This window comes from Gorilla gorilla, chromosome 1 (genome assembly GCF_029281585.2).
Source record: "Gorilla gorilla gorilla isolate KB3781 chromosome 1, NHGRI_mGorGor1-v2.1_pri, whole genome shotgun sequence".
Lineage (NCBI taxonomy): Eukaryota > Metazoa > Chordata > Mammalia > Primates > Hominidae > Gorilla > Gorilla gorilla.
The window spans coordinates 76886521-76913348 of NC_073224.2; the positions used below are offsets into that span (position 1 = coordinate 76886521).

The window sequence follows — 26828 nt, forward strand, 5'->3', positions numbered from 1 at the left end:
TTTCCTGGGCCACTGTTGTCAGCCAGTTACAACGTGCTCCATTTCTCTAGACCTTAGCTCCTATTTTGAAGCTGGTATCTTACTTAAATTTTCCTTTCTAGGCCAGGCTCTGCGGCTCATGCCTGTAATCCCAGGACTTTGGGAGGCCAAGGCAGGTGGATCACCTGAGGTCAGGAGTTCAAGACCAGCCTGGCCAACATGGTGAAACACCGTCTCTACTAAAAGTACAAAAAATTAGCCGGGCATGGTGGTGTGAACCTGTAATCCCAGCTACTCGGGAGGCTGAGGCAGAAGAATCGCTTGAACATGGGAGGCGGAGGTTGCAGTGAGCCGAGATTGCGCCACTGCACTCCAGCCTGGGCAAGAGTGAGATTGTCTCAAAAATAAAAAAAATTAAAAAATAAAAATAAAAAATAAATTTTCCCTTCTAAAAGGATCACAGTAACATGAATAGCAAATAGAACATTTTAGGCAGCAATTATCTAAAACGTGGATGCTCTTGAGCATGCATTCTCAATGGGGGTGAAAATTGGTTCACTGGGGACAAAAAAAAATTCTATTTTGTATAAAGCAAAAAACATTTACAGTCCATAAACAGATACATAGTATATATCTGGTGTTGAAATATCATGGGGAAGGAGTGACTAAGAAAAAATCTAAAAAAGTTCTTCAGGGAGGTGATAAAGAAAAGGTTAAGAAGCCAGGTGTAGTGACTTATGCCTGTAATCCCAGCTACTTAGGAGGCTTAGGCAGGAGGACTGCTTGAGGCCAAGAGTTCAAAAACAGCCTGGGCAATATAGCGAGATCCCATGTCTACTTAAAAAAAAAAAAAAGAAAAGAAAAGCTGCTGTGGAGATTCTTTTGCCAAGTCAGGAATATCTAACTTAACTGTATTTTTAAAAACCCTAAGTGCCGAGATAAAATGGAAAGTTACGGCTATTCCACTTCTAACCAATGTACTTGCAAATGGCTCCAGTTCTTTGGTTTTTGTTTCTCCTAGCCAGAGTTGCTAAAATTGTTCAAGGAAAATACTTGGATTTCTTTTTTTAAAGATGATAAATCATTAAGTTTATAACACATAGAGAGTACAAACCAAGAAAGTAAATTTATTTAAATTACTAAAATAGCTTTTAAAGTCATTTACAGATCAGCTGCTATGATTATTTTTCCTGAAAGACATAGGTAACATATTACTTTTAAATTACTTGGGTCAATGAAACATTTAATAAAAACATTTGTTTCTCTATATAATATGTATGTATAAAATAAGCCTTTTCAAAAACTCTGGTTTTCATAATCCTCTATAAATCAGATGATCTGACTTCTAAGAGGAACAAATTATAGTAAGGGGTATACATTTATGAATACTGGTAGTACTAGGGGAAAGACGTTAGACCACTCTACCACCACTTGTGGAACTCTCAAAGGGTAAATGACAAAGCCAATGACTGACTCTAAAAACAATATTTACATTTAATGGTTTGTAGACAATAAAAAAACAAGGTGGATAGATCTAGAATTGTAACATTTTAAGAAAACCATAGCATTTGACAGATGAGAAAGCTCAATTATAGATGCAAAGTTATAACTAAACTACTATAGTAGTAAAGAAATACATTTCACACCCTTCATATAAGTTCACTATCTTGGCTTGAGGCACTCCATAAAATGTATCACGTGCATAGTAAATCTTTATATTTGCTATGGCATTGCACTAGAGGACTTGGACTGCAACAAGTGGATGCGCGGAAAATGAAATCTTCAATAGCCCAGGACAGCTGGTTAACAAATGGTTTGTCAATTCCTGAAACTCATTTCTTAATTCAAAACAAAAGCTTCAGGATGTGTCCAAAATAAACTGTTACGAATTGACCTACTCTTTTTTTTTTTTGAGACGGAGTTTCATTTTTGTTGCCCAGACTGGAGGGCAATAAGCACGGTCTCGGCTTACTGCAACCTCCGCCTCCCGGGTTCAAGCAATTCTCCTGCCTCAGCCTCCCAAGTAGCTGGGATTACAGGCGTGCACCACCACGCCCGGCTAATTTTTGTATTTTTAGTAGAGACGGGGTTTCACCATGTTGGCCAGGCTGGTCTTGAACTTCTGACCTCAGGTGATCCACCTGCCTTGGCCTGACCTACTCTTAAGACTCAAGTGAACAAATATATTAAATTTTGCAATATACATGAAGAATCCTTGGGACGGCCAAGAATTTTTCTTCAAGGAAGGAAAAAGGAGATGTAAAAAACAAATCCCAACAGAATCCACCAAGATTAACAGTTCATATATCTATGTTTGACTAAACTACATCTCAGTGGATTACTGTAACATTTCCTCCCTTCAGCTTCCCCATTAATTTTTCCTTCCTTGCCTTGTTCTTTCCATTTTCCAAAAAAACAAAAGAAAAAAATTCCAAACACACACCTAGATGACCTTTCATTACTTATGTTCCTATAGGCAGAAGCTAAGGAACTCACACCTAAATGGTATAAAAGGGAACATAATGGGAAAATCCCTGGTTACATTTAGGGAGCAATCTTACTAATAACTCAGGAAACTTAGTGAGAAATCTAAGTTAAAAAATCAGGAAGGTTCATAAGAAAGGACACAAATCCCTCTCACTGGTCATACCGTAACTGTAATAACTCAGCCCAGAATCAAAACAGATTCTCAAAGGAACTGCATATAACCTGCACTCCTAAGATACCTTTAACACAGCTCTCAATGGAAACTGAAATGATTCTCTCATATCACAGATAATTAGGTTGAATGAATGATTTATATGTTCCATGTTTATGTAAGAACTTAACTTCTTTAAAAAGAAACTAGTTCTTTCAAAAAGAGCTCTGAATTCTGTCTCTGGTTAGAAAGTGTGAACAATTCTCAGAACTTGGGACATGATTTTTCTTCTCTCTCACTTCTTATAAGCAGATGCCCCTTTTCAGGGCATTTTCAGGTTGCACAGGCAGAACTAAGTGAGAAATACGGCTCCAGAGGCCATTCAGTTTGTCTGGGTCCATATGATTGTAGGAGTTGGGTGTGTTAGAATTGGTGAACTTGACTTTAAGAAAATCTCTTACTTTTTCTTCAACTTCCTTTAGGCCTAGACTTGTTCCAAGTGTCTCTTCCTCCAATAAGACAGTCAGGACTAAGGCTACATCTTTGAAGGCTGCGTTTTCATGGTCACAATATTTGTAGAAGATCAAAGTAGAGCCTGCGGGAAATGACTCAAAGCGGTGTACTACAGCTGCATTCTGGCCATTCTTAAATCCATTGCTCAGTTCTTGGTCTACCTCTAGTTTGACAGTATCACTGTCTTGAGTAGCTTTATCTGTCCCATCAATCCGGATGGCACGGACACTACGAAAAGAAGAATAGGCATCAGCAATTTGTTCACTCAGACACCTAAGTGCTTCTTCAGCATCTCGGGCAGCAGTGAGCAGTAAGATAGCAGGCTGAGACCGAGGATGGGAGCTATTAAGATGTTTTTCCAGGAATGTTTGGCTCCTTTTCCACAGCTTCTCATCTTGACCTTGGTACTTATTCTTAAGTTGATTCATCTGGTTCTGGAACTCTTGAACAGCAGTGGTTTCTACCTCAGGAGTACTAAAGAACCAAAAACTCCCAGAGGCAAGAGCAGCTATCAGAGGAAGTAGCCACCACCGGTTCCTCTTGACAAAAGATGCATTTTGGGGTTGTCCAGTCACTTCTACTCAGACAAAAAAGAAATGACAGATATAAATACCATTTTCTTAGATTCAGGGGCAAGTGACTTTTAAAATCAGTATCAGTCTTTATAAACATTAGGTAAAAGAGGAAGGACTTTAAAGAAGAAAGCTGATAATTTTCTTAATAAAATAATTTATCACATTCTCAAGAAAATCTTACATGCATAGGCTTTGAATTATGTGTACAAATATGCATATGTCTCTTCAATATAAAAATAAGTCTTTGAGGAAAAAAGTTTTTAAACATATGAAATGGCATAAACAAGTCAGAAAAATAATAGTTTATAAAGCGAAGTTATTATTTCCACTGCTAATAGTTGGGAGAATAGACTATTAAAATACAATTTATAAAATTTTTTTTAATTTAGTAACTCAGCATTCACATGGCTAATTATTCAAGGTGAAATATTTCTGAAGTACATAAAAGGATAAAGAAAAGGATGCAGGCTGGAAGTGGTGGCTCATGCCTGTAGTCCCAGCACTTTGGGAGGTCAAGGAGGGAGGATCACGAGGTCAGGAGATCGAGACTGTGAAACCCCGTCTCTACTGAAAATACAAAAAACTAGCTGGGTGTGGTGGCACACACCTGTAGTCCCAGCTACTTGGGAGGCTGAGGCAGGAGAATCACTTGAACACGGGAGGCGGAGGTTGCAGTGAGCCGAGATCACGCCACTGCACTCCAGCCTGGGTGACAGGGCAAGACTCCATCTCAAAAAAAAAAAAAAAAAAGAAAAGGATGCAATATAAATGAACATCTTCTACGTGTTATAATAGCTAGCTGTCCCTTTAGATTAATTTCACCGATGCCTTTTGTGGTATGCAAGTTAACAATGGTAAAATTTAGTTTGTGACTCATCCCTAGTTACTATTGGCAATAATAATAGTATTAATTTATATTTATCTAGTGCTTTTCGGTTTATGAAGTACTTTCTCATATTCTACTTCATTTATTCAGTTGATAGTAACAATAATACTTTTACATCTTTTACTTATTGACTGTTTCAGGCTATTAATTTTAGTAGGGACCTTTTAGAGCAGCAATTCTCAAGATGTGGTCTGTGGGGTACCTCAAGACCCTATTTTGGGGGGAGGGGGGTCCATGAAGTTAAAGCTATTCTTCTAACACTAAGATGTTATTTGACTTTCACCTTGTGTTGACATTTGCACTGATGACGCAAAAGCAATGGTGGGAAAAACTTCTGATGCCTTAGCATGAGTTACAGGGCAGTGGCACCAAACTGTACGAGTGTAGTCATTGTTATTTTTCACTGCCATGCATTCAAGATTTAACAAAGGGACATTCTTTTACTTAAGAATGTCCTTTATGAAGCAGTTAATTATTTATCTTATTAAATCTGAATCCTTGAGTACATATGTCAATATTCTTTCTGAAGAAATGGAAGGTATGCACAAAGCACTTCTGCTGCATCATACAGTACCATGGTTGTCTCAAGGAAAAGAATTTTGTGCAAATGAATTACAAGGCGAATTAGCACATTTTTCATGGAATACTATTTTTTACTTGAAAGAACAAGTAACAAACTACAGTCAGACTTGTGTATTTGGCAGATATTTGCTTTCAAGTGAAAATTAGGATTTTAGAATCCTAAATCTGCCACCATGAGCTTGACAACTCCCAATATTGTACTTTAACACTTTCTTTTTTTTTCTGAGATGGAGTCTCGCTCTGTGGCCCAGGATGACATGAAGTGCTGCGATCTTGGCTCACTGCAACCTCTGCCTCCCAGGTTCAAGTGATTCTCCTGCCTCAGCCTCCTAAGTAGCTGGGATTACAGGTGCGTGCCACCATTCCCAGCTAATGTTTTTGTATTTCTAGTAGAGACAGGGTTTTGCCATGTTGGCCAGGCTGGTCTTGAACTCCTGACCTCAGGTGATCCATCCGCCTAGGCCTCCCAAAATGTTGGGATTACAGGCATGGGCCACGCACCCCACCCTTTAACACTTTTTTAAAGTCTTGAGATTGGCAGTGATGTTAACAAATGTGATATTTTTTATTACATTCCTAATGTGTCAATGTTTGGAAAATCTGCATTTCTCAGTGAACCAATGTTTTCCAAATGACCAGTGCATGATACTCCATTCAAAGTATAAGAAAGACCAATGACTTTTAATGTAATAGAGTACTAAAAGCTCAGTAAGATGGTTTTAGATATCCTATTTCAAGTAACATTTAAGAAACTACCACTTGCTGAGTTTTGGAGAGTTCAAAAAAGAATAGCCACAATTATCTGAAGAGGCTATTAAAATTTTTCATATCTGTATAAAAGCTGGGTTTTTTGTAGATACTTCAACAAAAATAATATATTGTAACAGACTGCATACAGAAGCATATATGATAATCCAAATCCATTTTTTAAAGCTAGGCATTAAAGAGATTAGAAAAAATGCAAAGCAATCTGATCTGTTACTCTTCTTGCTAAATTATTTTAAAATAAATTAATACGTATTTTAAAAAATGTTTCAACTTTAATTTCCTGGTACATATGGATAGACATAACCCATATTTTCAACAAAAAGCTCTTTGAGGTTCTTAATAACTTTACTAGTGTAAAGCGGTACCAAGAACAAAAAATTTCAGAATCATCATTAATCTATTTTCTTTTTTTTTTTTTTTTTGAGACAGAGTCTCGCTCTGTTGCCAGGCTGGAGTGCAGTGGCACGATCTCGGCTCACTGCAACTTCCGCTTCCTGGGTTCAAGTGATTCTCCTGCCTCAGCCTCCTGAGTAGGTGGGACAACAGGCGTGTGCCACCACGCCCAGCTAATTTTTGTATTTTTAGTAGAGATGGGGTTTCACCATGTTGGCCAGGATGGTTTCGATCTCTTGATCTCATGATCCGCCTGCCTTGGTCTCCCAAAGTGCTGAGATTACAGGCATGAACCACCACGCTCAGCCCATTAATTTATTTTCTTAGTACTCTTTCAGGACAATAAGACTTGGAGAACTAAAGAAACTTGCCACAAGGCTGTAAAGGAGGTAAGTGGTCCAATCTAGTTCAAACACAGGTTTGCAGACTCCGAAAGCCATTGTAATCCCATAAAGTCATGCTCTGGCTATCTTTCTTTCAATTCAGCATGGTTTTCTCAGTTAACAGTATTAGTAGCTTTACTTATTTTAGCTATTATTTTTGGTCTTATGGACAGTTAAGTGAAGAGCAATACCAGATGTTGTCTCATGTAGTTTGTCTATAAAGAATTTCACTGCTAGTAGAATATATACTTTTTCCTCTCAAGTGCTTAAAATGTGATTCTTCAAATAGCATCGAGTCACACTGCTGTCAAAAAACATTTTTAAACAATTATGGAACGCCAATTTTACAGAAATATTTAATAAAAACTGAATACATAAACTTACGTTGGCTGGAGGTTGATGGTGACTGGTTTCCAAGCTCTGATTTCAGAATGCTGTCATCTAATGGTGAGAGTAATAAAATAAGACTATCAACTTATGCTTCATAATTTGAGTATTTATTTCTAGTAGACAAAGAAGATACAAATTCCACCAGGAAAAAAAGAAGACAGAGATCAGCCAGAAGCAGAAGAAAAAGTAGAATATCTGAGTGCCGATTAGACTGAGAGCTCCTTGAAACACATGACCTATTTCTTTCATAGCTTTTCACAGCATATGGTGGGGTCTAGTACAAAGCACACAATAATTAGTTTTGAGAGAAAGTTTGGAAGTATTTGACCCATAAGTATCTAATGGGATTGGTGAAACTTCCGGGATAAAAAGGACAAAGAAACTAAGCACACCATAATAAAATGAAACATATTATACCATCTGAAAAACTGCCATATATTGAACTCTTGCCTGGTGAAGATGCTGTAAAGAGAGGGAAAATAAGGACAAAATGTGGATTACAGACTACTGAGCTGTCTAGATAAGGTGTTTTAATATAAAAATCTTAATCCTCACTATTTTCTATATCAAACTGATTCAATATTTCCTCTGGGGATTCTGACCATTTCAAATACTAGTAGTATTTTAAAATCACATTTAAAAACTTCTCATCATTTCTGTTAATAGACAAGTAATAAAGTAATTCTGTTTTAGGCTTGTGGTTAAACAATAGAGCTCAAAAATAATTTTCTCACAACTCTGTCAAATTTCTACTTCCATCTAAATTTATTTAGAAAATAAATTAAGCCGGGCACAGTGGTTCATCCCTGTAATTCCGACAAATCAAGAGGCTGAGGTGAAAGGACAGCTTGAGCACAGGAGTTTAAGGCCAGCCTGGGCAACACTGTGAGACCCCATCTCTAAAAAAAAAAAAAAAAAAAAAATTAAAAACAAGAAAAGAAATTAAAAATGATCCTAACCCTTCCCTTTCCCTTCCATCTTTCTTAGCATACCAGCAGGTTTTAAAATCTAAGAGAGGAAATGGAAGGACAGGCTTCAGAAGGTGGAGAGGCTGAGTTATCTCATTTGTATGACCTATATTACCAGTATTGCCGTCTATCACTTGCCTGGAGTTTTATAACTTTTGTATATATAAATGAACTTCCTGGTGGATCTTCTTAGCGTTATATCAACAACTTTCATTTGAGAAACACTGGAATAACTGGAGGAATAATATTAGCCCTGCTAAGACTCAGAAATAGCCTTATTTTTGATCATATGACAAAAAACTCCATAATGATGTAGTAAGACAAAATGACAGCAACTGTAAGAGGAATACTGTTTTTCAATTACTAGTTTAGCTTAGGATATTTCATTATTTAGAAGCTTCTAAGTTAGGTTATCGAAGTTACAACTAAAATAACAATAAAAATACCTAACCACATGAAACCCAAATCCATCAGATAATGTTTATTTTGAATACTTCACTCCATGGTTGCAAAGATCAGATGAGATAATATATACAAAAATGCTGTGAAGTGCAATTCTATGATGTTAATGATGAAGGACAGCTAAATAATAATTATGTACCATATATAATACTTATATAATTCATATAACAAACACATACACAGCAGGGTATATACTGCCAAGGCAGGACATTGTCCAAAGTATAACTGCTATCCTTTTTATCAACATTACTAGAGATGCTAACAACAATTCTAAAAAACATCTTTTTAAAAGAAAAAACTCAGCTGGGCGCAGTGGCTCAAGCCTGTAATCCCAACACTTTGGGAGGTCGAGGTGGGTGGATCACCTGAGGTCAGGAGTTTGAGACCAGCCTGGCCAACATGGTGAAACCCTGTCTCTACTAAAATACAAAAATTAGCTGGGTGTATTGGTGCGCCACCAGCTACTTGGGAAGCTGAGGCACGAGAATCGCTTGAACCCAGGAGGCAGAGGTTGCAGTGAGCTGAGATCATGCCATTGCACTCCAGCCTAGGCAACAGAGCAAGACCCTGTCTCGAAAAAAAAAAGAAAGAAAAAAAAGAAAAAGAAAAAACTCAAGCTTTTCTAGTCTAAAGAGTATGGTGATAATCAATCACTCTATAACCATCAAGAGTAGAGGGCACAAATCCTCCATAGTTGCTATTGATTCTACAGAAAACATTAACAATAAATAAGCCCTGATAATTATGAGATTTTAGACTTTAAAAAATTGTGTTTACACATATAAGCTCATTACAATAATCTAGTTATAGGCACTACTGTCTCTAAAGGCAAGAAAATTGAGGTTCACAAAGGTTAAGTGATTTTACCAAGATTACTCAATTAGTAAGTGGAAGAGCTAGGACTGGAGCTCAAGAGCTTTAACTCCAAATTGTCTTCTTTTCTCTATCTAAATTTCTGAGACAGGTTCCAAAACATTTATATTAGTTCTCTGACCTCTCCATGCACATATATTCTTCTCTATAATCACTGTTTTATCACCTGGCAAACAGGAAAAAGTAAAGACAGTGGTTCCATCTTTCCTAAAAGGTTTGGACGCAGGCAGAAGCCTGAACTGGGACCTGTCTACAGGAAACTGTTGCTAACATCGGGTGACAATGTTCCATGGGGTAGAATCTATAGCCTAAGGTTCTTGAACACTCAGCTCTAAAAATGACTTTTTTTTCCTCACCAAAGCGGGCAGAAATATATAGTTAAAGAATGAGAGATAAAATGTGGAATGCTGGGAAAACATTTTTTTAATAGTCTTGAAGAGGAATCTATTATATAACAGTGTTTGAAAAATCACTGTAGTCTTCCACTTCCATTGAAAATATTTTCTTCTTGCTCATCGTTCTATCTTAAAGTCCTCATGTGGTTGAAAGTCTAAAAGATCCTATTACATGCACACTTTTGGTATGTTACTGTTACATAACTCTGAAAGCTCAATGTGGTATCTATATATGGTAGGTGGTTAGCAACCAATGTATAATTCTGTAAGCCATAATAAATATAGTAACTTAAGACAAAGCAGAAATGCAAACAGATAAAATACTAAAAATGAGCTATCAATTTAGCAACTAAAAAGATCTATTTCTGCATTTCTATTAGATGTTCAATATAATTATGTTTCCTTCTGTACTGCAGTGTCTTATTAGAGGAAAAAATTATGCAAAGATTTTCTGATAAGTATGTACTAACTTCACTTATCTGGAAGTCATTTATCTGATATTAATTACTCAGAATGTATAGTTAAGAACTAAGAAATGACACAAGATGCCTCTGAGCTTTTCACATTATATACACTAAAACTCATGCATTTTTACATCCAAGAGTATCTCTTGGGTCTTCAAATTTAATTTTAATGTTTGATTCTGGTTATAAACATAATTCTAATAAGCTGAATAATTAATGTTTGGTTTCCTAACTATAATAGGTCAGGAAGAGCAAATTATAAGAGGAAATGGTTTTCTAATAGCAGGCACATAATCACAGCAATAAGAAATGACAACCAACAGTAAGACAAGGGCAAAAAGTTATTTCGGTTCTAGACTGCTGAAGAACTCACTTACATGTGGGCTAAAAACGTCACTGCTGAGAAAAAATGAATTATGACCACTCCTACTTTACTGATGGAAAAGCAGAGCCACGCATGTCATTTGGTCCAATTACAGTTAATCATCCCATGAGCAAGAGATATAAGATGTGGATTTTTACATTACCTAAATAAAAGTAAGAGAATACCTGATGACCTCAAGACCTATTGTGGTTAGATGAGTAAAGTAGGGAGGTTAAAGGTCACTTAAGGCAGAGAATATGCATGGACTTTAAAAAAATATGGTCGAGATTTAATGTGGACGCATTTCCATAGAAATTATAGAAAGTGAGTTCAAAGTATCATGGTTTTATCACATCAATTTATAGTATTCCTTAAATTCTGTGACATTTAATCCATCCAAAACCTAAACATGAGGCTGGGTGTGGTAGCTCATGCCTGTAATCCCAACACTTTGGGAGGCTGAAGCAGGCGGATCACTTGAGGTCAGCAGTTCAAGACCAACCTGGCCAACATGGCGAAACCCCGTCTCTACTAAAAGTACAAATATTAGCTGGGCATGGTGGTGCATGCATGCAAGTCCCAGCTACTTAGGAGGCTAAGGCACAAGAATGACCTGAATGTGGGAGGCGGAAGCTGCAGTGAGCTGAGATTGTGCCACTGCACTCCAACCTGGGCGACAGAGGGAGACGCCATCTCAAAAAAAAACCCAAAACAAAACATAACACCCCCAAAATCCCAGAAAGGCTGGGTGCAGTGGCTCAAGCCTGTAATCCCAGCACTCAGGGAGGCCAAGGCAGGCAGATCATGAGGTCAGGAGTTCAAGACCAGCCTGACCAATATGGTGAAACCCTGTCTCTACTAAAAATACAAAAATTAGCCGGGTGTGCAAAAATACAAAAATTAGCTGGGTGTGGTGGTGTGCGCCTGTAGTCCTAGCTACTTGGGAGGCTGAGGCAGGAGAATTGCTTGAACCCGGGAGGCAGAGGTTGCAGTGAACCGAGATTGCACCACTGTACTCCAGCCTGGGCAACACAGCGGGACTCCATCTCAAAAACAAAACAAAACAAAACAAAACAAAACAAAACAAAAAACAGAAAAAAACCCTAAACATGAAAATATAACTTGTGCATTTCAGCCTTTATTATGTAAAATTATGAGTATACAAAGCTGTTCCAAAATCTGCTAAAAGCAAAAAATAAGTATTGTCAAAAGAGTAGAATTTCATTATTGTATACAGACTGTATTGCTGCTAGAACTGACAGCTTGTTAAAATCCATCAATCTCTGGTTTTCTCTTTTTTTTTCTTTTTTTCAGATGGAGTCTCGCTCTGTCGCCCAGGCTGGAGTGCAGTGGTGCAATCTCGGCTCACTGCAAGCTCCGCCTCCTGGGTTCAGGCCATTCTCCTGCTTCAGCCTCCTGAGTAGCCTCCCGCCGCCACGCCCAGCTAATTTTTCTTTTTTTTATATTTTTAGTAGAGACGGGGTTTCACCATGTTAGCCAGGATGGTCTCGATCTCCTGACCTCGTGATCCACCTGCCTTGGCCTCCCAAAGTGCTGGGATTACAGGCGTGAGCCACCGCACCTGGCCAATCTCTGGTTTTCTCACGCCACTATTTACATTCTACACCCAGCCCATGTGCTGCCAGTCCAAGAAATTACTAAACTAGTAATCATAGCTGTACTTTATTAGTGAAATCACAAACAACCTAAATGTTTATCTGAAGAACTAAATATCTTTGTCAAGAAAAACACAGCAAATACACTTAAGATTATTTCAATAACAGAGATTTATCTACTTACTTTGCATCCTGGTCCTTACTCTTGCAGTTTGTGGGGCCCATTCCTGGGGAGTTTTTTGATATCCTGAGCCTGAAGCAAATACATATATCAAAAGATAATTTCCCATACTTTGAAAGTTTATACCATATTCCAGTGTTATAAAATTAATCTATCAGAAAGACAAAATAAAGTAGGGAAAGAAAACAATAAAAGCAATAGTTTTATAAGTAAAAGATAATTTCAAAGGATCATATCAGTGAGGATGAACCACTTCCTACAGCAAAGCAGGCAGCAAATAAATATATTATCACATAATACAAATTACTTGTGGTAAAATAGCCCTGAACACATTTCCATATCACAGAGTAATTATTATAGGTAGTACCAATCCATGGTGAATTAAAAAGGTAAAGAGGGGTAAAATGACTTAAAATCTTATTACAACTTTTGTTGGGAGAATAAGGCAAGGTTAGAATTGATTGACTGAGGCTGGGCGCGGTGGCTCACACCTGTAATTCCAGCACTTTGGGAGGCCGAGGCAGGTGGATCATGAGGTCAGGAGATCAAGACCATCCTGGCTAACACGGTGAAACACCGTCTCTACCAAAAATACAAAAAATTAGCTGGGAGTGGTGGCGGGCGCCTGTAGTCCCAGCTACTTGGGAGGCTGAGGCAGGAGAATGGCGTGAACCCAGGAGGTGGAGCTTGCAATGAGCCCAGATCACACTCCAGCCTGGGTGACAGAGCAAGACATCGTCTTGAAAAAAAAAAAAAAGAGAAAAGAATTGATTGGCTGAAAAAAGAGCAGACAACCAACTACTTACTCAGCACTGAAGGTTGCTTATCATGAGCTGTGAAGTTTTGACCTGAAACAGAAAACAGGGATAAGGTCATAGAATACTTGAAAATAACAACAAAAAAGATGTTGCACAGACATTTTGCTTGCTTACTGTGGATACTAAAAACAAACAACAAACAAAAAACATTCTCTCATCAATTCCAAGCATATAAAGTATATATCTATAAAAAACATACATATACTATATATATATATAAAGTGTGTGTGTATTTCTTTCCCCCTCATTTCTAAACTTCAAAATGTTTAGGAATTGGGCAACAACAAGGAGTCAGTTTAGGACCAGTACCATCAAAATAAAAACTACATATAGTCGTATATATCAAGTATAATTTTGTTTCTTTTTTTTTTTTTTTTTTTGAGACAGGGTCTGACTCTGTCACCCAGGCTGGAATGCAGTGGCGCAATCTCAGCTCACTGCAACCTCTGCTTCCCAGGTTCAAGATATTCTCCTGCCTCAGCCTTCCAAGTACTTGGGATTACAGGTGTGCACCACCATGCCTGACCAAATTTTTTGTCTTTTTAGTAGAGACAGGGTTTCACCATGTTGGCCAGGCTGGTCTCAAATTCCTGACCTCAAATGCTCTGCCTGCCTCGCCCTCCCAAAGTGCTGGGATTACAGGCATGAGCCACCATGCCCAGCCAATTTTGCTTAATTCTTAAGTGGTAGATGCTATTATTGTTCGTATTTTATAAATAAGGGAAAATCGGCTGGATGCGGTGGCTCATGCCTGTAATCCTAGCACTTTGGGAGGCCAAGGCAGGCGGATCATGAGGTCAGGAGATTGAGACCATCCTGACTAACACGGTGAAACCCCATCTCTATTAAATATATAAAAAATTAGCCAGGCGTGGTGGTGGGCGCCTGTAGTCCCAGCTACTCGGGAGGCTGACGCAGGAGAAGGGTGTGAACCTGGGAGGCGGAGCTTGCAGTGAGCTGAGATCACACCACTGCACTCCAGCCTGGGCGACAGAGCGAGACTCTGTCTCAAAAAAAAAAAAAGGGGGGGGGGGAACCAAAATTGGTAATTTTTCCAAAATTATATATCTAAAAGTAGTTGGGCTGAGATACAAATCCAGGCAGTCCATATCATATACCACATACCATACCATAAAGAAATGGTATGTACTATCTATGCAGATTTATGGACATTGCAAAGTAGCTATGAAGTAAAACATGCTACTTCAGGTTTTGAGGTGGTATTTAAGAATAACTGTAAAATGACACAATGGGATGTCTAAAAAATGACATTACAATTATAACAAGGTAAATTTTCAAATCTGCCCTGAGAAAATGAGTTACTCTTTGATGATAAATACAAGTATCGATTTACATTTATTTATTTTCAACTTTTTCTGAATACAAACATGTGCTAGCTGTTTAAAAAAAGGGGCTATTCTAGAAATGCTTAATTTAAAAATTCATGAATATCTATCTGTTAAGTATCTATTATGTGCAAAACATTGAACATAGAAATATTATGGTAAATAAGACAGATATTCTCTCAGCTTTGTTTTCAGCCTATACTAAAAATATACTTTTTAAAAAGTGGATACATACGTTTTAATATTTTCATCAAATTCTAAGACATAGTTTTTAAAAAATGCCCTTTGATCTACAGATATATCTTTTAATTAATGGTATGGCATAGTTTAACTGGATGGTTTTTCTTTCTCATTGACATATAAAATCAATAGTATCTTAAAGTCAATGAAATATATCTTGATCAACTTTTCATTAGGATACAATGAACTAACTCATTTTTCATTTCTAAATAGTATTTCTTTTTTTTTGAGATGGAGTCTTGCCCTGTCACCCAGGCTGGAGTGCAGTGGTGCAATCCCAGTTCACTGCAGCTGTTGCCTGTTGGGTTCAAGCGATTCTCCTGCCTCAGCCTCCCGAGTAGCTGGGATTACAGGCACCTATCACCATGCCTGGTTAATTTTTGTATTTTTAGCAGAGACGGGGTTTCACCATGTTGGCCAGGCTGGTCTCAAACTCCTGGCCTCAAGGGATCCAGCTGCCTTGGCCTCCCACAGTGCTGGGATTACAGGTGTGAGCCACCGCCCCCGGCCTAAATAGTATCTCACTGCATGGGTATAATATCATTTATACAGGTAGATACATTTAAGAGTTTCCAAAGATCAAAGATTTGGAGTAAAATAGGGCAAATACATAAAATAATTCGAAGAGTAATTTTCCACAACTGATTTTTTCCCAGCAGCTAATTCATTTTATGTCTCATTTTATAGTCACAAACCCAGAACCTACTAAAAATTAAAATAAAAAATATAAAATTGAATTCTATAAATACAATGATTATAAAACAGATTTCCAAAGGCTTTTCCTTTTTTTCTTTTTTCTTGAGACAGGGTCTCACTCTGTCACCCAGGCTGGAGTGCAGTGACACAATCTCGGCTCATGGCAAGCTCCGCACCGCCCCCCCAGGGTTCACGCCATTCTTCTGCCTCAGCCTCCCAAGTAGCTGGGACTACAGGCACGCGCCACCACGCCCAGCTAATTTTTATATTTTTAGTAGAGACAGGGTTTCACCATGTTGGCCAGGATGGTCTCGGTCTCTTGACCTAGTGATCTGCCCGCCTTGGCCTCCCAAAGTGCTGGGATTACAGGCGTGAGCCACCACACCTGGCCTTCCAAAAGTTTCTTCTTAAGAAAAGAAAGTAATGTGGAAGAAAAAAAAAAAGTTGTTGAAGATTTTTACATACAAAGATATTTTTGGTTGATTAATAACTAACTCAGATTTTGGGAGACTTGATTTAAAAATGTCAAAAGAAAAAAACAGTAGTAACAAAATAATAAAGGTGGCTGGGCGCAATGGTTCACACCTGCAATCCCAGCATTTTGGGAGGCTGATGTGGGAGGAATGCTTGCGCCCAAAAGTTTGAGACCAGCCTGAGCAAGATAGTGAGACTCCGTCTCTACAAAAAATTTAAAAATTAGCTGGGCATGGTAGCACGTGCCTGTAGTCTTAGCTACTCAGGAAACTGAGGCAGGAGGATCCCTTGAGCCCAGGAGTTCGAGGCTACAGTGAACCATGATCACGCCACTACACTTGCCTGGGCAACAGAGTGAGAACCTGTCTCAAAAAAAGAAAAAAGAAAATAATAAAGTTAAAAAAATGTCACCAATGATTCTTAAGCAAATCATTATTAGCATTTTGGTATATGACTTTCCAACCTTTTTTTGTTATATTTTCTCAATATTTGATCACAAAAATTTTCAGTTGTAAGACTGAAATGAATATATACCCATAACCAAGCTTGCCATTAACTTTTTATTACATGTGCTTTATCACTTATTTATTCATCCTTCCAAACTTTTACAACAGAGTTGAAATTGTACTAATATAAAATTTTATGTCCTTATTAGAATAAGTGCATATAAATAGGCTCAAACTACTACATTAGTCTGTTAAAATAAAAGCAATCAACCCATTTATACTGCTAGCAAAGACATTCAACAAATCACAGGAAGTAGTAGTTTTTTGTTTGTTTTTTAAGTTCAAATTCAGGTTTGGGTATAGAGAATAATAACTCAATAAGCAAGGTCAAGTGGTAGAGAGATATCGGGTAAGTTTTTTTTTAGCATTTATTATTCCTCTTGTTCAATATTTACATTAAATTTCAAAAGAGGATCTTCAAAAATAGGAACAGCATTTGACCAAGCTCACAGGAAGACACTGTAAACACAGCTTTACTTACTTTGTGATGACTGCCAAAATGATTCTATATATTGACTAGATGATCTGGTGGTTTTATCTAAAAAATAAAAAAACAGTACACTGTAAATAATATCTAACTTTTAAACTGCACATTTTACAAGACAACAGTGAGAAATTAATAAAAAGAGCAAAAATATTCAGATAACTCCCAGGTGGTTAAAAACGTGGATGCACAATTTATTTAAAAAATTTCTAGGCTGGGTGCAGTGGCTCTTGCCTATAATCCCAGCACACTGGGAGGCTGAGGCAAGCAGATCACCTGAGGTCAGGAGTTTGAGACCATCCTGGCCAACGTGGTGAAACCCCGTCTCCACTAAAAATACAAAAATTATCTGGGCGTGGTGGCGCGTGCCTTTAATCCAAGCTACTCAGGAGGCCTTAGGGCAGGAGAACTGCTTGAACCAGGGAGACAGAGGTGCAGCAAGCCGAGATCGCACCACTGTACTCCAGCCTGAACAAGAGAGTGAGACTCTGTCTCACAAAAAAAAAAAAAAAGGTTAAAAAAGTTTCTAAAGAGTCATGTCACGTCTAAAATATTAGCTAATAACCACTTAAAAAATTGTTATGAAACAGAACATGCCCCAAGGTAATGACATAATAAAACCTTTGAGTTGTGGAAAATTTTCAAAGTTTACGACAGTGGATCATCTTGAAATCATTAATATCCATTTTTGCTTTAAATTTTTATTGCAAGTGGGCAATATTTTTGTATACTCTTTTTCTTTCTTTCTTCTTCTTTTTTTTAAGAGATGGAGTCTCACGTTACTGCCCAGGTTGGTCTCGAACTGAAGGGATCCTCCTGCCTCAGCCTCCTCAGTATCTGGGACTATAGGTATCTATCACCATGCCTTGCTTTCAGTCTACTCTTCTTAAAAATATTTTTTCCCATATAAAAGTAGAATTTATAACTAAATTAGTTTAAAAGTGATCAGGTTGCTGTTTTGGAAACAGACACATTGATACAAAAAGGTGAAGTGCCCATATTTTTTTTTTTTTTGAGATGGAGTCTCACTCTGTTGCCCAGGCTGAAGTGCGATCGCGCAATCACAGGACCTGAGGTTTATGTACTTCCAAATAGTTATGCTGGTAGCAATGGCAGCAAACTATTGGCTATATAAATGGCTTAATTAACCTCTAATTTTTAGAGCTTCATGTAATATGTATGAACACTAATAACAGCACTTAGTGAGTGTTTACTATGTGCCAGGTAAGTGCTTTGCATATATGAATTAATTTAACCCCCACAACAATCCAGATGACAAGACTGAGGAACACAGAAGTTAAATAACTCTCTAAAGGCAAACAGCTAAAAAGTGAAGGAATGGAACCCAGGAATTCTAGCTAGACACTACTAGCGTGTTACAAATCTCCATTTCTGTATCAAGAATACATAGGAAAAATGAGGAAAGGTGGGAAACACACAGAATATCAAATGCCCAACAACCAGCGTATAATGCCAGGCACGGTGGCCCACACCTATAATCTCAGCACTTTGGGAGGCTGAGGCAGGAGAATTGCTTAAGCCTGGGAGGTCGAGGCTGCAGTGAGCCATGATCGCATCACTGCACTCAAACCTGGGTGAAAGAGAGAGATCCTGTCTCAAAAAAATAAAAACAAAAACCAAACCAGCTTATGTACTTATTTTTAAAGTGAAATGATGAGGTAAAGAATAGGAATTACAGGTCGGGCGTCATGGCTCAGGCCTGCAATCCCAGCACTTTGGGAGGCAGAGGCAGGTGGATCACCTGAGGTCAGGAGTTTAAGACCAGCCTGGCCAACATGGTGAAATCTCATCTCTACTAAAAATACAAAAATTAGCCAGATGTGGTGGTGCGCACCTGTAATCCCACCTGCTTGGGGGGCTGAGGCAGGAGAATCACTTGAACCCGGGAGGCAGAGGCTGCAGTGAGCCGACATTGCGCCACTGCACTCCAGCATGGGTGACAGAGTGAGACTCTGCCTTAAAAAAAAAAAAAAAAAAAAAAGAGAATCGGAATTACAGAAATTTTAAGGAGGTGGTGAAGGGAAAGTGCAGGACTAAAGTATAAAATTACTCATTATTTACAGAGTTTACAAATTTGTTTAGCATTATCTTTTTTTTGTGGGGGAGGGTCTTGTTCAACATTATCTTAAGCCTCAAATTGGTATTTTTCTCTCTTTAGTCAACTCTTTCATTGAATAAACTTAAATTCACATAAACAATCAGAACTTGTTAATTAATAACTTGGTTTGAATTTGAAAATCCAGAGATAAAGGTAGTTATCTAATTAAATGAAAACTTCCTAAAAGTAACACTCCAGATAGTGTTGTCAGTCCCAATGGCAATGTGATTAGTTTCTCTATAAAATTCAAAAACAACAAGTAACTCTTCTTTTGAGCACAAAAATATCTTATTTTCCACAAATATCAAAAACAGCTAAAAGTGATTTGTTTAGATATCATGACATAGTATTAATCGGATGAACACACGAAATCAGTAGTTTTAATAAATATTAAAAGAAAAATTCACGACTTTTTATAAAGTATTAATAAAAATTTGAAAGTTTTTTTTAAAAAGCAAATTTGTGGAATACCAAAGATAGTTCTATGAGAAGAGTCATATGTATATAAAGCAACATTACCTCCAGATTCATCAGAATCCCTGGATCTGGCCTTAACAGTAGTGACACTGCTGTGAGAGCTGTCTTGATCATCTTCTTCAGTTTCTCCTAAAGAGAAGTAAACAATATACTAATATAGTCTTATTTTAATGCTCAGAAGATCTGAATTTAAAAAAACCAAGCAAATAATTTAACATTAAAAGAAGGCTTTTAAGTTATCAGATATAGATCTGCTGTTTGTTTATCATGCTTATTATTTTGAATCCCAAAGTTCCAAAGGAACTAAAATTTATCTCAATTTGTGTCCTCTGGGGCACATAATACTTTCCTAAACAAATATTCAGAGTAATATCTAACAAACTATAAGGCTTTAATGTAGAGTCAAAAATGAACAGATGAGCGTTAAACAGTGGAAAAAGTTTACGGGGAGGAAAACTACATATAATTAGTGTGTAGTTAAATTCAGATGTGTATTTGTGTGTGTGTGTGTTGGTGGTGGAGGGGTAGTGTACACACACCTGCACACAAACATTCTATTATGCAGGTGACCACCCTCAGATTATGCTGAGCTTCAACAAAAACTAAATTTTACTCCTGTACTTTTCAAACATAAACTGGTTATGAGAATTTGGAAAACTGATTATTTTAATACCATAGTAGAAAATATTATCTTTGCTTAAAATGAACCCAAATAGACAAAAGATGCTTAAAATGTAAGGCTGTCATCACTCATTCTATCTGTCCTATTATTTCTGCCCAGTTATCCATTCAGATAAGCATGAATTTTTTTTCTTGAAGAAAAACACATTATTTTCTGTTCTAACTTCTTGTTTTTTTTTTTTTAAGAGAGGGGCTCTCACTAGGTTGCCCAGACTGGAGTGCAGTGGCTATTCACAGTTGCAATCCCACTACTGATCAGCACGGGAGTTTTGACCTGGTCCGTTTCTGAACTGAATGGATTCACCCCTCTTTAGGCAACATGGTGGTCCCCCGCTCCCGGGAGGTCACCATATCGAAGCCAAACTTAGTGCAGATGCCTGATCGGCATAGTGCACTACAGACAGCCCAGAACTCCCGGACTTAAGTGATCTTCCTGCCTCAGCCTCCCGAGTAGCTGAGACTACAGGCATGTGCCACAGTCCCCGGCTCTGTTCCCACTTCTTAAATATCTATCAGAATGGCTTCTAATGTAAAGAAAAAGACTTAAAGTATATATGATATTTACAAGTAAAATACCTTCTTCAGAGAAATTGACCTTCTGTTGGACACTGGTGGTTTCTAGAAGAAAAAAGCATACATCAAATATTAAACATATAACATCAAAAGTTAAAGCTTAGGAATAAATAAAAGAGCATCTCGTTTAGGAAAATGAACATGAGGACACATTAAATAAATTCTTTTTCTGTTAAATCACTAAGAATTGGCTGGGTGCAGTGGCTCATGCCTATAATCCCGGCACTTTGGGAGGCCGAGGTGGGTGGATCACTTGAGGTCAGGAATTTGAGACCAGCCTGGTCAACATGGTGAAACCCTGTCTCCACTAAAAATACAAAAATCAGCGAGGAGTGGTGGTGTGTGCCTGTAATCCCAGCTACTCGGGAGGCTGAGGCAGGAGAATAGTTTGAACCTGGGAAGCAGAGGTTGCAGTGAGCCGAGATCGCGCCACTGTATACCAGCCTGGGAGACAGAGCAAGACTCTGTCTCAAACAAAAAAAGGAAATGAAGTGTTTAATTTTCCTTCAGTCACAGGTCTATTTTTACTCTAAAATGTAACCTTTGTATGCAAAAAAAAATTAAATTCTACGTTGACAAATATTCTAGTGTGTATAGGTTTGCTATATTCTCATTCTCTTATTTGCCAAATCCCCTATACTCCCTTTAAAAACCAACTACACTAACTGGACTGATAACCCAGTTCTTTAGAGCACTGGTGTATCCAAAGAGGAAGAAAGGTAAAGAAACTTTTAGTTCTGGCGGGTCCATGTATGTCACTGTTTTCCAGTGCAAAAGAGAATTTGAACAAAAATAAATAAGCAAAACACATCAAATAAACTTGGAACATAGTATTTTTACATGGGCTATTCTGAAACTTAAAAAAAAAAATAGTGAGATGTACCCAAATGCAGGTATTTCACAATTGGGTTAAAGTATCGCTGAAGGATCATATGTAGAGAAGTAGCATGATTTAGACTTCTTCAACAAAGCTGAGAAAATTTCAGCTTTTATCTCTACTGATTTTAACCTCAATTTGCTTATTAAAAGGGACAATAGTATTATAGAAAGCAACTGCTAACACATTATATGGTGAATTTGAAAATATTTCTTTTAAATCCATTTAATTAGATTAGTATAATACTAGTCAAGCTTTGAGTTCCACTGAAAATACTTCCTCTTGACAGTGGCAAGTGCAAATCAGTATCTGAAATATATTTGCCAACTTTTTATTTAAAAAAAAAAATTAACCCAGAGAAAACTGCTGATAACACCATGTTACTCTTAAAGAGCTAGACTCTGGTGTATTAGGTACTATTTTGCTCTAGGTTTCTTAGGAACACTGTCCTTTCTTTTTCTCTTTTTTGAGGGAGAAAAAGGAAAAGTCAAACGAAAAAAAATTTTTTTAAGATTTTAATTTAAAACAAGAGATGGGGTTTTACATCATGACCACGCTGGTCTCAAACTCCTGGCCTCAAGCAATCCTCCCATCTCCTAGCCTGTAATCCCAGCACTTTGGTCTCTTAAAGTGCTAAGACTGTAATACAGGCACGAGCTCCACAGCTGGCCAAAAATTTTTAATTAATATTTCCATTCCTACAAAAAGGTATTGTTCTCTTTTTGAAGTTTTATTCTCTAAGTGCATAATTATTATAGTACTTCATATTTTTGTATAGCAGTTTTACTTTATTCATTTATGTAACTATTCACATAGCATGCAAATACAAGATGCTTTCTTAAGAATCAATAATCATATTTTTGTTATTATCTTAAAATGCTAAGTCCTTAATATTTGCATGATGCTATTTGATTTTCAAAAAACCCTTCATGAATGTCATCTGATTCCCATCTCATCATAAGGGAAGATTTTCATAAGTAAGGTTCATAGATATCAAGTGACTTGTCTAAGGGTATAGGTCTAATTTAATAAAAAAAAGCCAGAAGACCGCAGGTTCTTCTGACTTCCAGTCTATTACAATCCTACCACCTCATCAGTCTTGTTCATAACAGCACACAGTAAACACTCAATAATTTTTTTTTTTTGAGACATGGTTTGGTTCTGTCGTCCAGGCTGGAGTGCAGTGGTGTGATCTTGGCTCACTGCAACCCCTCCCTCCCAGGCTCAAGCCATCCTTCCACCTCAGCCTCCTGAGTAGTTGGGACTACAGGCACATGTCACCACACCCTGCTAATATTTGTACTTTTTGTAGAGGCAGGGTTTTGTTTGCCATGTTGCCCAGGCTGGTCTCGAACTCTTGAGCTCAAGTAATCTGCCTGCCTCAGCCTCCCAAAGTGCTGGCATTACAGGTTGAGCCACTGCACTTGGCCAATTTTTTGAATAGATGAATAAAGAAACGGCTGACAGCTGAACTTTTCCTAATGTGAGAGATTCCAACAAACTTCTAAGTGTAATTCATGTAATACAGTAGGCTTTACTAAGGTCCCATTTATATTTCAGTGTTATGTTTTACATAGTTACTCTAAAAATTATATGGTAGACAAAACCTCTTTAACTAGGGCTGAATAGATTTTAGAATCTATAATAATGGAAAGGATATGTTGGAGATTTACATTCATTTGTTGAGCTATCAGAATAGTACAGTACAGTACACAGTACAGTAGTATGACTAATACAGTAATCCCTCCTTTTTTCATTTGATAGGTATGTTTTATCTGTATACATTTGAAGATATGTTTTATTTCTGTACACATTTGAAGTTCCAGGTCAATTTGTCTAGAGCCAATTCATTTAACAGTCATTTCTCCATATACCAAGTTGCCTAAAATTCAATCTCCTTTTTTCTGCTTATCTATGTGTTATCTAATTAGCATGGAGAGATGGTTTAATAATTATTTTTTAGCCAGCTTACATAAGGGAGCTCCCCATTTGATTTTAATACTTCCAACATGTTATTATATTTGAAGTATCTAATAAATCATGGATTCTATCCATTTTTCAACACTTTTCAGACTTTTGGATTTAATCTAGTGACTAAAGATCCTTTTTTAGAATTCTATGTTCCTAACAATAAATATTTATCAATAGTATTCAAAACAAGAATAACTAGTTATGCAATGCTATGTTGATCCCATCACTAAAAACAAAAAAAGTACTATTTTGTGTTTTATAATCCAATAATATCTATGAATTAGATATCTTAAATAATAATAATCCCTGTAGATTTGACAATCAATCATTATTGAATCAGGTTATCTACTGTCTTGGCTACAGATACGTTTTAAAACAAGGTTTTCATTCTGGTAAACAAAGCTCAAGAAACCCAAGCCTGCTATGATTTCGAATGTCATTCTAAACATTATTTAATGTCTCAGATAAAGAATCATGGCCAGTGTGAGTATTGTCTGCAATATAAAAGACTTTAATTTCTCATATTGCATGCTCTCTAAAGGTAAAATGTCTATTATAAAGCAAACTGTAGTATTTGCAAGTCTCCGTCCTCATTCTGCCTGCTATTCATCCCTCAAAATTCAATCCAAATGTCATTTCCAACTCATAAAACCGCCTCAACCTCTTCCACTGAGTAGGGTGCTTCTCGTCTAGGCTCCCATAGACATATGTCACTATTTCAGCACTTTAAAAAAAAAAGATTTGTAAACTTGTTTTTCTCTTCCATCACATCACGTACATCTAAGAGGTAGGAAAAAAAAAACCTGAATGGCTATTTATGATCCTAGCATTTAGGTCGGTCACTGACATAAAGAAGGTGTTTAAAAATGTTTGGCTGGGCATGGTGGCTCATGCCTTGTAATCCCAGCACTTTGAGGCGGAGGTTGCAGTGAGCCAAGATCACGCTACTGCACTCCAGCTTGGGTGACAGAGTGAGACCCTGTCTCAAAAAAAAATAAAAATAAAAAAAGTTTGTTCCATGAATAAAATAGATTTTATGATTATAGAATAAAGATGTTAAGTCCAGATTTTTGCTAATATTTCTCATACTATGATTAACGTTACTTAGCAACTTAAGAAAAAGTCTGAAATTACTGCTCAATAATTAGATACCTGCAAGGTTTTAAACATTCCACCTTTTTACCCAAGCCTTGTTTTCCCCTTTTTACCCAAGCTGCAAAGAATGGAAATAAATATTTAAGTGCGATCTGATGATGAATCAGTAGCCATGACTACATAAGCTTTATTTTCATTTCCCTCTTTTGTTTTTCACCTACCTCTATTTTAAACTTGGCTGCTACATGTCAAAAGTTAAAGCATTAGATTTTGTTTTTTGTTTTTGTTTTTTTTTTGAGACAGAGTCTCACTCTGTCACCCAGGCTGGAGTGCAGTGGTGCAATGTCAGCTCACTGCAACCTCTGCCTCCCGGGTTCAAGTGATTCTCCTGCCTCGGTTTCCCGAGTAGCTGGGACTACAGGCTTGTGCCACCATGCCCGGCTAATTTTTGTATTTTTAGTAGAGACGGGGTTTTGCCATGTTTGCCAGGCTGGTCTTGAACTCCTGACCTCAGGTGATCCACCTGCTTCGGCCTCCCGAAGTGCTGGGATTACAGGCGTGAGACACCATGCCCAGCCTCTTTTTTCTTTTGAGACAAGGTCTCTTTTTGTCGCCTAGGCTGGAGTGCAGTGGCACAATCTCAGCTCACTGAAACCTCTGCATCCTGGGTTCAAGTGATCCTCCAGACTCAGCCTCCCAAGGAACTGGGAATATAGGCACGTGCCACCACACCCAGCTAACAGTTGCATTTTTTTGTAGAGACGAGGTTTCACCACATTGCCCAGGCTAAATTCCTGGGTTCAAGTGATCCACCTGCCTTGGCCTCCCAAACAGCTAGGATTACAAGCATGAGCCACCATGCCTGGCCTTAAAAAAATACTTTTTTAAAAAAGGTATTACTCTTCCCAATGTTCATACAGAAGCTTTGAGAATTAAAATCATATTTTGAGCAAAAAATCCTTAATATTAAAACATTATTGAAGAAATCATAAAGGCTGTGGCTTTAGCAAATATATAGACAAATGGTAATAATTAAACATGCTGTTTAAGAAGGTGTTATATTTTCCAGTAACCTCAACCAATTAGGAAAAGCTACTTTCAGAAGTCCGAGGTCTTTATGTTTAAGATAGATCACTTAACAGTCATCCCCTCTAGTGAAAACCAAGCATTAATTGTGCCACTTTGTCTACTTTCTTTTACTTGGCCACGGTTTTTAAGGAATTCAAACCTTAGGTATAACCTGGCCTTTTACAACTCATAAAATTCCCTACTTATTTTGAAAGCCCAGGTGCCAAAGCATCTACATTTCTCCTGTAGATTTTGCTATTCCTAGAAATTTGTGGGAGGTACTTGGTGTGAGGAGCAAAGGCCACCCAAGAAAACAAACTTGGCTTACTTTGTGTTTTGTCTGGGGACAAAGACATGAAAATATAAATAAGACTACTGTGCTTTCTCAAAGGAATACTGGATAGAACACAGGAGTCATTGTTTCCTTCTTTTTTTTTTTTTTTTTTGAGATGGAGTCTTGCTCTTGTTGCCCACAGTGGAGTGTGATGGCACGATCTCGGCTCACTACAACCTTCACCTCCCAGGTTCAAGCGATTCTCCTGCCTCAGCCTCCCAAGTAGCTGGGATTACAGGTGCCTGCCACCACAATTGGCTAATTTTTGTAATTTTAGTAGAGATAGGGTTTCCATGTTGGCCAGGCTAGTCTTGAACTCCTGACCTCAGGTGATCCATCCACCTCAGCCTCCCAAAGTGCTGGGATTACAGGCATGAGCCACCAGGCCCAGCTTGTTTCCTTTCTTCTTGTGCTCTGGGTACAACCTAGTATGGAGTGTTGTAATAAATATATGTTCGAGCAAGTATATAACTCCTGAATTTACTCTGACAACAAACAAATGACCACTTGCGTGATTTGTCGTCTTTATTCTTTTTTTTTTTTTTTTTTTGAGACGGAGTCTCGCTCTGTCACCCAGGCTGGAGTGCAGTGGCGGGATCTCGGCTCACTGCAAGCTCCACCTTCCGGGTTCACGCCATT

The 26828-nt window shown here is 37.7% G+C and overlaps 1 protein-coding gene across 4 annotated transcripts in view; it reads right to left on the reverse strand.

Moving 5' to 3' along the window:
• Nucleotides 1–1081: 1081 nt before the first annotated feature.
• TOR1AIP1 (torsin 1A interacting protein 1) overlaps nucleotides 1082–26828 on the reverse strand; it is a 38280-nt gene continuing 12533 nt past the window's right edge. For 2 of the 4 annotated variants that reach the window (XM_019027317.3, XM_019027310.3), the window contains exons 4-11: nucleotides 20848–20889; nucleotides 19633–19719; nucleotides 16992–17048; nucleotides 13237–13278; nucleotides 12434–12502; nucleotides 7525–7569; nucleotides 7102–7158; nucleotides 1082–3707 (exon numbers count right to left, since the gene is read on the reverse strand). In XM_019027317.3, the coding sequence (XP_018882862.1) occupies nucleotides 2920–3707; nucleotides 7102–7158; nucleotides 7525–7569; nucleotides 12434–12502; nucleotides 13237–13278; nucleotides 16992–17048; nucleotides 19633–19719; nucleotides 20848–20889 (1187 nt within the window). In that variant the 3' untranslated portion in view covers nucleotides 1082–2919. The remainder of the gene's footprint in view (nucleotides 3708–7101; nucleotides 7159–7524; nucleotides 7570–12433; nucleotides 12503–13236; nucleotides 13279–16991; nucleotides 17049–19632; nucleotides 19720–20847; nucleotides 20890–26828) is intronic. The other 2 variants (XM_004027989.4, XM_019027329.3) reach the window with 1 other exon arrangement.